Below are 14307 nucleotides of genomic sequence, written 5' to 3'. Positions count from 1 at the left end.
AGCAAATACAACGTAAACTGGAAAAGATTGTAACCAGATAAAGATAATCTTTATTCAATTGATATTGCGAAATTCTTTATTTTTGCGCGCAATAAGTGTCGAAGATTGGTTAAGAAAACATAAAAAGCAGACACAGGTCTCAATATAGCATACTGCATACATTTGTGTAATAAAACATTGTTTTGTTTTATTTTATTTTGTTCTGATTTTTAACGCAAATTAAATAACCGCTATATCCCCCGCCACAAAGTTAGTTCACAAATAAAAAAAGGGTGGTGTGTAGAACAGAACGAAACTTCCAATTAACAAAACTTAATTTTGTTCGCAACAAAGAAGACACTGGTTTTCTTTGTTTATCGTCTCCTTATTGATCACCGTCGTTGGCATGACATGTTTAAAACATGCATATAAATATATATGCATTGGCAGTACGACGATCACTGAAATTTGTATAATTTATTCCTTTAATATACATTTAATTTATTTAAACAAAGTTTTGGGTTAACCTTTACCAGAAAAGTGAAACCGGATAACCAATCGTTGAATAGGTTAACATGTTGCATCTCTAATTAAAAGTTGTTATGCATTCCAAAGCGTCGTATTAAAAATGGCGCGAACACATTTTTTCACTTTGTACATAAATTTCAATCAGCGTTGATAATTTTCTGAAAGATATATTATTTCTGGTTATGAACGATCGTCAGCATTGTCTTACTTTCAATAAATCCATGTAAAGATGTGTAATTGACGAAGCGCACCATGCAAAAAAAAATTAAATTTTGGAAATATGGCTTTAACAAACTCGAAAAGAAATCCTTCGAGGGAAATTGTTTAAAAATCACATTAAGAGTCATCGTTAGGAGGTAAACGCTGCATGTTTCGATACGAATGAAAGATGTTGACATGATTACGAGGAAAGAAATTATTTATATGCATCTCTTCCGCGGCCCCAATAATTTGTTGCTTTCGAAGTGCGTGTACATGTAGTTGCATTATTAAGTTTTGAGCCGGTGTGCTTTTTGCACTGCGTTTTATTTCGCACTTAGTTTAAACTGAAGACGTATTTTAAGAGTAAGATCTGTTGCTGCGATGTGGTCATTTGAAGAGTGGGTGGACCGAAGACTGGAGCTGAACGGCAATGTTTGGATGTATGATGGCAATTTCAATAAGTTCATAATTAGATAATATTTTTCTCTGTGTAATTTTTGTGAACATGTGATTTTTCATTACTTTCTACTATTGCTTGGATGGAAATCTGTTCAAAACCCCCAAAATATGTTAACAAGTCCCGTTAACACGTGTCTTAGAAACCCAACAAGTCCAGCATGGTATCCAGTGCCGGATTAGTATCGTGGAGGCCCATAGACTGTGATTCTCTTGGAACCCACGCCCAAGACCCTTTGTCGGCATAAGGCCTACTTGTACACCAGTGCCCAGTCGATTTCACTCGATTAAATTAGCCTACGAGTAACAAGGCTGGCAATACATTAAATGTGACCGTGCTCTTTTATAGTTATACATGCCATTATAATACCTTACTGATAAATACCGCGAGAAAACCGTGACGTAGGCTAAGAAACTATGTGAACAAATCTTTCGTCACGGTCTCATGGTGCCCCTAAAAGTCGCGGGGCCCAAAGGCAGTTGCATACTCTGCTTAATGGGAAAAACGGTCCTGCTGGTAACCAACTATCACAACAAATTAGGCCCTTGGCGAATAATAAGATTTTAGCCTTAAATCACTCGTTTCTCTACATTCACGTTAAACGTCTCATTTAATAAACCATGTGACTAATAAAACTCGCATGATAGATCTATTGACCAAAAGAACACCCCAAACGTAATTGCTTTGTAATTGCTCTGTACTTAAAAGACTAATGATGGGTTTCACACAAAGTTCCGTAACAAAATAAGCATGTGACAAATTTACATTATGTGCCAAATTCAATTCACGTGATGACAACACATGTCCTGTTTTTCGACTGACACATCATACATATTGTAACTCTTATTGTATCAATATAAAAGTATATTATATTTTTGACATTACAGTATACCCAGCTGTTTTATGCTGCTTTTGCTATGAGTAACCGTGTGTAAAATACTATAATATTTTAAACATTGACATCATAATCGTGACCACTTGAAGCTGTATATATTTGCTGTTTATATGCTATCTCTTTTCTCAGTCCCATTCGTACATCACTTGTTATGACATAGAACTGTATATATATGCCTTACGTGTAGAATGAGCTTAACAGCTAAGGTGACTAATAGGTCCAATGGGCCGGGTGCTTCTTGTATATGTATTTATTTTATGCTTTCCGGTGGTTTATAGAGAAATATCAGTGAATAAAAAATGATAATTTCACTGCTTCAAACAATGCAAATTATCAGTGAAAATTATCCATAATTTTCACTGTTTACTGTGAAATGACGTCATTTTTTTTTGACGAAAAGACGTCAATATCCCAGCGAAATTCTTTAGTTAAACTCTTTAACAATGTATATAAACGATGATAAAAAGCATAAAATAAAAAGAAAATTAGTTGGTTGCGGTGGAATTTCGTTTTTAATTCACTCGTCATCATAGAAAATATATATTTTCACTCGTGGCTGCGCCACTCGTGAACATATAATTTTCTATGATCACTCGTGAATTAAAATCAATAATCCACCGAATCCAACAAATATCCTCTATATATTATTGTTTGTACCATACGAAATGCGTATGTCACTATAATCAACTATTTATTTACTTACTTACTTATTGTATAAGAGCCATCTCCCGTGTTTAGCGCTACCCCATTGGGATTGGCTCAATTTCTTATGGAAAAAGGCATAATTACTAGTGGAATTATAATTATAAAACATAAAATAACGCTAATTCTATTGGTAATTGACTCTTACTTGAATTATGAGCAAACAATGCCAAACAATGAAATAGAGGATATTTGTTAGATTCGGTGGATTATCGATTTTAATTCACGAGTGATCATAGAAAATAATATTTTCACGAGTATCGCAGCCACGAGTGAAAATATATATTTTCTATGATCACGAGTGAAATAAAATCAATATTCCACCGATTCCAACAAATTTTCTTTTTATTTTATGCTTTTTTTTTCACAGTTTATATACATTGTTAAAGAGTTTAATTAAGAATTTCGATGGGATAATGACGTCATTTCGTGTAAAAAATGACGTAATTTCACAGTAAACAGTGAAAATTATCGATGTTTTTCACTGATAACTTTCACTGTTTGAAACAGTGAAATTATCAGTTTTAATTCACTAATATTTCTCTATAAACCACCGAAAGCATAAAATAAAGTGTCATTTTAATAGGAAAATCGTTAAATAATCATATATCACGTGTACACGTGACGTCATTTATGATTGCACATGGCTAATATTTTCTTTATATAGTATGTAGACACAGGATCGGTATACATTATTATATTATCCAATATAAAGGTCAAAACATCGCGAGAAGCTCCTTAAAACTTTAAAACTTTTTCTAAAGATTATTAAACAATGGTTTTACGACGGATAAAAGAGAAACACATAATGCATTTTGAGCAGTATTTGTTTAATTAAATACATGCAAGCCTATCTATCTCATAATACTGCCTCACGCCTCTCGCGAGTATTATGGGCAGGGTGTGCGTTGGCTGTTAGTAAAGTAAAAGAGTAAAAGCTGAGAAAGATATCTTTCAGCAAATTAAGAATTTGTACAATAATAAGGATAGTGTTGTTAGGTGGTTAGGAGGTTTAAAAGTCATATTGTATACAAGGGATAAAAAATTAATTAAAACAATGCCCATGGGTTTATTGGCTAAGTTGGGCTACTGCCTGCCTGAAGCTCTCAAGATCAGGCAGCATTGCAACAGGGTGGAGTAACCTGTTCCACAGGGCTGTGGCGTGGGGGAAGAACGAATACTTAAAATAATCATAACCTGTGTGGACTTGCCGAAGACTAGGGGATGCATGTGTCTGTTTAACCTGGTTGGGACTTCAAGATAAGATGGGAGGGATATGGCCACAAGATGGTGGTAGACTTTGTAGAAAAGGACGAGTTTGGCATCTATGCGTCTGTTCTCGAGGGTGCGCCAGTCGAGTGTATTTTGCAGATGTGTGACACTGGTGTAATGGGAGTAGTCATTGTTGACCCATCTGACTGCTCGCCGCTGAATAATTTCTATGTTGTGATTGTTGGCCTGAGTGTGTGGTGACCATAAGGGGGAAGCATATTCAAGTTGGGGACGTACTAGTGTTTGATATGATAGTGATTTGACCTTTTTATGTTTTGTCTTGATGTGACGTTTGAGGAAACCTAATGTTAACATGCATTTGTTGTGATCCTGGAGATATGTGTGTTCCAACTTAAATCATGGCAAATGTCAACACTAAGGTATTTTGCGTCCTTAACTGGGGATAGGGTTTGACCATGGAGTTTGTATTGGTACGCAATACGTGAATAATATTTTGTATGTTGAACTCTCTTGTTCGAAATTAACGCTGAATATCAAGATATTTATTGTTTCTATTGTTTCAATATAATATTCACAGCATTTACCGTGAGCTAAATTTATCCCATATACTACGTAGAGTGTAACCGTTTGTTAAATACTACAACAAATAATATTGTCAAGAAAACTACATCCGGTAACTGGTTGCGAATGAAAACAAATTGGAATATGTTCTGAACTTCGCCATTATCTGTCAATTTCTCCTTGCAATTACAGTTGAGATGGCGGCTTCAATGAAAGCACTTAACCCAGAGCTGAAGAAATATCTTCGGTCCAACAAGCTACCAGACGTTTATGAGGTGCAATGAGTATTTCTTACAAAATGCACTCTGTTTATTCTTGTTATAAGCAGTCATTTTAAATTTAATGAGAGTTTATATACAAGCTTTATATGATAACTATCGCTACCTTATTCATGGTAAAAAGTTTTATGAAATTCATGCATCGTTATGAAACCATAAATGTCAATTCTATGCTCTGTATACACACGGACTCTAGATTACACGGATAAGAAACGGGACCGTTACGCCAAATATCTTGTTGTGTCTAAGTCACGTGACCGTGTCGTAACTATCGATCTTTTATCGAAGCGCCAATGTTATACATTTATATACCCACTCACGTATTTTGTTAAATTATAGTTTCATTTCTAGGCCGATTTTGACAAATTATATATCATTAGAAAGCTTACGTAACGTAGTTTTCAGATATATAAATGTATATTAACCCTTTGCATGCTGGGAAATTTGTCGTCTGCTAAAATGTCGTTTGCTGAATTTCTAAAATAAGCATTTTCTTCATTTTTTTTCAAAGAATACTATCAGAATAGCAAACAGTTTGGATCCAGAGTAGACGCCACGTTCTGTGGCGTCTCATCTGGATTCAAACTGTTTGCAAAGGCCTTGTAAATTCGGTTCCCGCACTGAAAGGGTTAAGTTTTTCTTCTGATTTCGGCAGCCCGGCGAGTTATAACTTTAACTTTTGCAAATATCATACCGTTTTGGAGTTTTAGAATCTAGATTTACGGTTGACATGTTCGTTCTTTATACCGATTTGTAGCGTTTATATTTGGAGTTCAGTTTAAAAAATAACATCTTGCTTAGGAGAATAGAATTCTGTATATGATAGAAAAAAAAATGGTTTAAAAATGAAAGCAAGTAAGGAATGAAGGCGGAAAAAAGTAGCGCGCGGTCCTAACGAACCGAACTGATGCTAAGGTCTTGGCGATTATGCTTTTGTTTAGATACCGGCCATTGAATTTCCTTTGCCATGATTTTTATATTTTTTAAAATATTTTTTGAAATATTTTGTTCTAGAGACATATCAATAAAGCTAAGTATTTATGAAGCTTAATAAATTAACGATTTCAGCTCTTGATTATAACACAGAAAGGGTGTTAATTTTATGATGAAACAGCGTATATAGCGGACCCTCTTGATATTTTTCGGCTTTGCATACTTCAAATTTAATGGGTGTCAAAACATTATTCGTTTGTTGTTTTATTATCAAAAAGGTAACTATGTAAAATTATATGAAAGGTTATTTACCATAAATTATCAATTAATTAAAATTATTTAAAGATTCTTGAAAATCACGGTCAACTGTCTATGCATGTATATTGAAATATCTTTATAAGTTATCAGAGTTATAAAAATTAGAATTCTGTATTATTTGTATTTTTCGGAAAGATTATTTAACCCCGTTGTGGTCAAATGAGAATGCTGTTTTTAATCATGTTGTTCCGTACACTACCATACAATCTTTATAGGACTACGAAATGACGGAGTTTTTTACCGGTACCCACTAATACGTTAAATGTTAAGTATTAGATTTTTTAAATGTTTAAAATGTACATGTATATGTATTAGGCACTTATAATTACTATGATTAAGCTGGCTGACATCTATACAGTATTTAGTTTATGGCAATCTGTATGGGCAGATGACTATAAATGTTTTCAATACGCTACATATCTTATAAACGCAAAATTTAGTATTTGGCGTTACATTACTCCAAGAAAAGACCACTAATACCATGAGAAGACATGGAGGTATCATAAAAAGTGTTAACTGACCAGACATTGCCACCTGTGGTTAGGGACCAATATACAAGTATAGGTCCCTGCTGTGGCGTATGACACCATAGTGTGATTTAGTATTGGTCGGCACTGTATCTGATCATAACGAGATAATTGGTTTGTGCTGAACACAGGGGCAATAAAACCACAGATCTATCAATAAACAAGATTATTGAGATATCTTTTATTGAACACCGCGATAAAAATGCTCAAACCACGGACTCTAGATTACACGGATAAGAAACATGAAAACATTCTCAGAATCATAACTGCTATATGTGTAATCACCTAACAATTCGTCTAAAAATAATTTATATATTTTAGTTGAAGACGCTGTACTGCTGTATAAGTCTGAATAAACTATCTGTCTGCCTGTCTAAATCTAAGCCGTCATCGTCCCAGTGAAAAGAAATCTGATTTTGAAAAGTTGGACATGATGCCCTGATGTCAAAATACGAAATGACCCGCGTAACACCGACCATGATTTTCAAGAATCTTTAATAAATTGATAATTTAAGGTAAATAACATTTCATATAATTATACATAATTACCTCGTTGATAATAAACAGCAAATGATGAATGTTTTTGACACCCATTTTATTTCAAGTATGCATGCAAAGCCGAATAATATCGAGAGGGTCCGCTTTATGTTTCAACATAAATTTAACACCCTTTCTGTGTTACAAACAAGAGCTGAACTCATTAATTTATTAAGATTCATTTATAATTAGCATTATTGATATGTTTCGTGAACAAAATACTACAATATATTCCATAAAAAAATATAATAACATGGCAAAGGAAATTCAATGGCTGGTTTCTAAACAAAAGCATAATCGCCAAGACCGTAGCATCAGTTCAGTGCATTAGGAACGCGCGCTACTTTCTTCCGCCTTCATTCCTTAATTACTTCCGTTTTTAAACAATTTTTTTTCTATCGTATACAAAATTCTATTCTCCTAAGCAAGATGTAATTTTTAAAACTGAACTCCAAATATAAACGCTACAAATTGGTATTAAGTACGAACATGTCAACCGTAAATCTAGATTCTAAAACTCCAAAACAGTATGATATTTGCAAAAGTTAAAGTTATAACTCGCCGGGCTGTCGAAACCAGAAGAAAAACTTAATATTTATTTATATATCTGTTTACTACGTAACGTAAGCTTTCTAATGATATATAAATTGTCAAAATCGGCCGAGAAATGAAACTATAATTGAACAAAAGACGTGAGTGGGTACATCAAAATGTATAACCTCGGTGCTTCGCTGTACGCTAATTGTAAAAGATCGATAGCCACAACACGTTAAAACGTGCGGTGGTAAAACATAAAATGTGTATTTCTTGTGTTTAACTCGCTATAAATCCATTAATAACAACGGGAATATACTAAAAGTTATATTTTTTTAAAAGAGGAATTAATAAGCAACAAGATAACGTATAAACCAATAAAATCGGATGAGTAGTTTTTGCATAAGATTGAATTTACTACAGTAAGGGTCAAATACTCGATTCATCTCCTATCAATATACACTCCGTGGTATACATTGTCATAAAAGAAAATCTTTCTGAAAATAACACACTACTCATGAGGAATATAGGCTATACAGATGTTACATCACAAATTAATCATTTTTTACATAATTATTAACTTTCAATCTTTGTATTTGTTGCTTTGTTCAAATGTCTGTTAACATAAAAATAATCGATTGACTTGTGTTGATATTGTCCACAGGAGTTTGAAATTCTATCAATATAGCTAATCTAATGGCTAAATAAAAAAAATTATACCCCTATATAGTAAAAAGACTAGTCTTTATACTATATAGGGGTATACATTTTTTTTATTTAGCCATTAGATTAGCTATATTGATAGAATTTCAAACTCCTGTGAAATTGTCAAACCACCATCTTGAAAATAGTGGTTCTTGAGCCGTGGTTTCTGATTCTGATTGACTGACCCAATACCAAGATTTGCATGCATAAATATCCTTAAAACTGAGATTGCAGGGAAGGTTAATTTCTTGTGAAAAATGTCAATAGGCGGTGTTGTAAATGCTTATAAACAAACTCTTTGTGGTTCTCATGAGCACTATATGAACAATGCATAAATGAGGAAATATTTGATAAGAACGTTTCGAGTTATGATGAGGGACAATATTTACATGTCTTTGTCGCATTTTTGATAAGCAAAGCAATGGTGACTGTTTCAAAACTTTTTACAGTAATAATTGCATCATGTGATAACGTTCTATTGAGGGATTTCACATGACTCAAAAAGAACCCACAACTCAAAAAGAACCTGACAAAAATAACCTACCATAAATGTCACTTTTCATAACAGGAAGAAGCCATACTTATTGGTCTCTTGAAATCTTCGTTGTATAAAATTGTATTGTTTTAAATATTTAAAGTGTTCAAGTTTAATAATGGTAGTTCTATCATATTAATTAGAATTCAACTGATAGAAGTTAAACTTGCCTTAAAAGTGCTAACTATGACAGTTAAATACTCTGTAGTGTACAAGCATACAAACTTCTAGAATATGTGACCATTGAGTCAATATAACACAGACTGATACTTCCACAGACAGTAAGCAGATGACTAAGGTGCTAGGTAATACTGTGCTAAGTTAGCTAAGTTACATAAGGAATTTATTTCAGCTTTAATTGAAAACTGGTACAAGTAGTAAATAGCCTCCAAAAAAGTACCATGGTGTCTATTAAGCAAAATATTTAAATATTTAAGGTTCTAGGTTCAGTTGTCCATAAGCTTTTGATGAAATTGTACTTAATTGTACTCTGACAATTTTGCCAAAGACTGACTTTAAAACAATATTTCTTAACAAACGTATATTTTGCAAAGACATAATGTACAAGGTTCTCTAAATGTTATACATGTATTGACTTTTTTATCCAGGCGTTAATCACAGGGCTAGCAGTGATGTGTCCTGATGACCCACACCAGTTCATCCTGGATAATCTGCAAGTCCTCATTGAAAAGGGTCTAGAGGGGCTAGAATGGTACATAAAATATTATTTAGCCATTCACCAATTATAAAAAATCCTGAGAGATGTTTTGTATAGGAAAACTTTTAACACAAATCATTAAATTTTACTGTTATGTTGCCTTCACAAAAATAATGAAAAAGAATACATTGTAGCGATGGAAATAAAATATGTCTTATTATATAGAATTTATATTTGTGGTAATTTGCTATAAGACTTGTCAAATATTAAGTGAAATTCTCCATAGAAAATTTTTATTTTAAAAACAACCAATTAGAATAAAATTACTACATTAATTTATGTATATTAACTGTTCAATAAAGCTTTTATTTGGTAGCAGGGTCACAATTCATCTTGAATATGTGCTAGGCACACCAAGAAATTCTTGAAAAGAAAATAAGAAGAAGCTAGGATTTTGGTTTAGTGTTAACATAAAATTAAATTCTATGATATTAATTTTGATTTTAATGGGTAACATGAAACACTTTTTTGGGGGAATCTGTTTTCATGCATTGGGGAAAACAACTTAATTTGGGATGGGGATCAGTTCTTGTACATCGTTTTTCAGGGACATGTTTGTGGCAGAATTCATGAAGCCAGTGAACCGTATCATCTCCGAGAGCAACCTGGAGTTCATATTCAACATGGATGATGACAGTATGCTGGTAGGTGCATGTCTTATGAAGTATTCCTGGCTACACTGCCCCCTTCCCAACCACCCCAGCATGCCGAATGAAATGTATCAATATATGTGTAAATGCTATCTATATAATTATTTGAATTATTAGGAAACCTAGCATGTTTTGAAATAATGAGTTTGCTACTACCTTTAATCAGTACTGTATGTCAGTGCCTTTAAATATTTTGTCATTTAAGTGCTGTAATAAAGTAATAATATTAAAGGTTCGATCGACCTAGTGTGATAGGATGTAATATGTTGCTACTTTGCTATTAAAATTCTGAATAGAATGAATCTATGTATGCTAACTTTAATATTATTAGATTTTGAGTTGGAGCAATGTTTATTGAAAGTTTTAAGTATCTTACTTGATTTGAATGATGTATGTCGATGCCTTTAGAAAATCTTCACAAAACCCCCCACCCCACCCCTATTTAAACAACCTCAGCATTACTATTACATGTGTATCTGTGTTTATATATGCTATCCCGAAATATTACTGGAATTTGATAAGGAGACTTAATGTTATTGTATCGCATCTTTCAAGTGTTCGAAAAAAATTATAGTAAAGTGACATATGATTTGGGATATTAGATTTTTATTTTGCAATACTAAACAAGGCAATAATCACTTTGAGGATATTTTAGTCCCTGTCTGTTATGCAGTCAAGTATTGTTGTATAGTATTTTAATTATTATTACAGACAAAGAAACAAACATATGAAGTAAGATTTGTATATAAAACTAATTTGAAATAGTGGAAACATAATGATCAAAATTACTTACTTATTATAGCTTTTGTGATGCATGCAAGTATCTCAAACTTAAATAGTGAAAAAATAACGCTAAAAAATACCTTCTCACTTATGATAACTTTTGTTGTGCATGCAAACTGGTAATTAATTTATACTGCAATAAAGACAGCAATAAACTATTTAATAGATAAATAGTTTTGAACTATAGATTAAGGACAAATAACTTGCTGCTCAAATACAATTTTCTTAACCCTTTGAATGCTGGGAAATTTGTCTTCTGCTAAAATGTCGTCTGCTGAATTTCTAAAATTAGCATTTTCTTTGATATTTTTCAAAGAATACTATCAGAATAGCAAACAGTTTGGATCCTGATGAGACGCCACGTTCTGTGGCGTCTCATCTGGATCCAAACTGTTTGCAAAGGGCTTCAAAATTCGGTTCCCGCACTGAAAGGGTTAAAGTCATGATTTTTTAATAGATTTTGAAAGACATGAGTATTTCATGTTTACTTTATGGGTTATTTCTACAGCCAAAACATGTTTAAGGCAAATATTTTGTCAAATTTTCGTGATTAAAGATGATATATTTTCCTCATTTATTTATGCCACCAGAATTTCATAGAGAAAATAACAGCCTTTTTTTGTAAATAATCATATAAGTTGCATTATTTAAAGTTATCATTTCTAACTGAAAAAGTCATTAATATTTAATGCAAAAGATGAAAATATGCAAAAGTAGGAAAATTAACAGGCGGTAATAGAATAGTAGGAAAATTAACAGGCGGTAATAGAATAGTATTAACAGGCGGTAATAGAATAGTATTATAAAAAAGAGTTGTCTTTTGCAGCTCATTGCTTGTCTAGAGATCCTGTAAAAAGTAAAAACAATACCACTGTAATACAGTGTTCAAGACAGTCCTTTGACACATATATTTTTATAAACCATCCAACTTAAATCCTGTCAACTGCTTTTTAGCTGGCAGAAATAAAAACAAGTGTTTGTTTACCCCACCAATTATAATTTGTTAATTTGACCCTAAAGTTTGTTTTTAAGAGTACCATATTGAGTTGTCTTTTTTGCTAAATGACAAAAATTACTGAAACATTAATTTGTTTGTGGTCATTTTTTTACATTCAATCATATTCACTAAATTAACTTTAAACAAACTTAAATTAAGTGAAGAAAGAATATTAAATAGGAATTCAGAAGATTTTTGCATGTCTTTGCATATTTTTTTGGAAATTGGAGATTGTAGAAAAAAGATTTAAAAAGTATATGTATAGTCTACCTGCTGCCCCTTTTAAGGCGATGTTATTTGAAAAAAATGTACTTTGGCCTAAAGCAAATTATTCACAAGTTTTGTAAATATGAGCTTTTATTTTATTTTTGTAAATAAACTATTCTTCATTCCACCCTGTGCCATGCCTCCCTTCTTAAAAAGAATAACATATGAATGAAATAGTAAAAGAAGTTTATTATTTCAATTCTGTTATGCATGTTTATCTTAAATTGTGTCATGCTCTGTTTGTTTGTTATCATGTCACGTTATAGGAGGTAAGCTGTGTGTTTGTATATTTGTACGTATATATGGAGATATGTCTGTCTTTTGTGTTCAAACTTGCATGTTTAGACTACAGTTACTTATTACTTATCATATGGTACTAGACATATGCTTTGATGCATAAAGGAAGCTTTTCAAACAACATTTGCTACACATAAATAGTAATACAAGTAATTGCCTATATTATTGATTCCATTATTAAACAACACTTATAAAAAATCTATGTGTTCTCTAATAATTTAACAAAAATTTGTATCAATTTGAAATATGTTTGTCAACTTATTTAGTTAATGAATATTGCAATTAGAAAATAAGTTAAAAATAATAATCCCAAAACAATATGTATGATCTATACATGTTTTAAAAACTTTTCTTAGAACTAAAATCAAAATCTGTCTAGTATATACTAACACTACCACACTGGAGTGTCTTGTCGTTTTGGTAGGTCACAATATTAAAATATGTATATGTGTACATACTTGTATGTGGAATATGTAGATACCTACTTGTGTGTACATTATGCATGTGAGTATAAAATGTATGTGTAAATGTATATGTGTTTTAAACAGAGTCCAGCAAACAGGGTAGGTACTTTTATGCAACAAACGCATAGTGGTATAAAATGTTGTAAACACTGCAAACATGTATATTTTATATTGGCTGAGAAAGTGTTGTTTTTATTTATAGAAAGTGGTTATTCATGATCTTAACACATTTTCATACACAATTTATTGATCAAATTTTACGTACATAGTTTTCCAACATTAAAAGAAAGTTTGAGGTAAAACAGGTCAATATGTACCAATTTTTATGTTGAAAAATGTATTTTAATAGTAACACCGTATTAATTCTGACCGTTGGATAAAAATGTGTGTCCATGAATCACATTAAAAGATAAACATGGAACGCAACTCAACAAAATATGTGAGATTTCATAATACATTTGTATATTTTTTTGTCTACTGTACCTTAATGCATTTTCGACTTGAATTAAAACATTAGTTTAGTGGTGAAGAACTTAGAAATGAAAAAAATTATGATAATATTTCTTTGGAATATATATTTTTTTTTATCAAATAAAAATAATTGTTTTATTGGTTCTATTTTACTTTAATATGTTTGTATGAAAATTTGATGAGATAACACATTATACTCTTTAGCATATAAGCCTGGTCCTGGGAAAACAGGGTGTTATGCATGTTTGTAAAGTTTTGTCCTAAATTAGGCTGTGCAGGCTGCACAGGCTAATCAGGGACAACACTTTTCCCTCCTAAACTGGATTTTCAATAAAAAAACTTCCTTTAAACGAAAAAGCATACTTCACAGGCTAATAAGAGACAACATTATGCACATGCTTTACAGCCTGTATTGCGAGAGCCAAGCTCGTATATAAGTGATTATATCTGTATACAAGATTGTGTGTATAGCACATGGTGGTCAGGGGTTTTAAGTGCTTTTATGTAACATGCAATATTTGCTAGGTGGAAGTCGGTTCCAATCTTTAATGTCTCTACCAAGAATACATTTCTTGGATGATAATTAATAACAATTAACAATTTCAAGGTCTTTTGACATAATAAGTTCACCATTGGGATGATAATTAATAGCATTATCTAGGTCTCTTGAAACATAATATCCATCAAACAAGAGGAAGTTAGAATAAAAACTCTTGAACTAAGAAATATATTACATT

General features: G+C 32.1%; 1 protein-coding gene across 6 annotated transcripts in view; it reads left to right on the top strand.

Moving 5' to 3' along the window:
- Positions 1–4654: 4654 nt before the first annotated feature.
- LOC127881460 (dynein regulatory complex subunit 6-like) overlaps positions 4655–14307 on the top strand; it is a 70896-nt gene continuing 61243 nt past the window's right edge. For 4 of the 6 annotated variants that reach the window (XM_052429356.1, XM_052429359.1, XM_052429358.1 and 1 more), the window contains exons 1-4: positions 4655–4831; positions 9532–9635; positions 10189–10285; positions 13184–13198. In XM_052429356.1, the coding sequence (XP_052285316.1) occupies positions 4754–4831; positions 9532–9635; positions 10189–10285; positions 13184–13198 (294 nt within the window). In that variant the 5' untranslated portion in view covers positions 4655–4753. The remainder of the gene's footprint in view (positions 4832–9531; positions 9636–10188; positions 10286–13183; positions 13199–14307) is intronic. The other 2 variants (XM_052429357.1, XM_052429354.1) reach the window with 1 other exon arrangement.

This window comes from Dreissena polymorpha, chromosome 5, assembly GCF_020536995.1.
Source record: "Dreissena polymorpha isolate Duluth1 chromosome 5, UMN_Dpol_1.0, whole genome shotgun sequence".
Lineage (NCBI taxonomy): Eukaryota > Metazoa > Mollusca > Bivalvia > Myida > Dreissenidae > Dreissena > Dreissena polymorpha.
The sequence above is the reverse complement of the archived record's forward strand: the minus strand, read 5'-3'. Positions and strand labels throughout refer to the sequence as shown.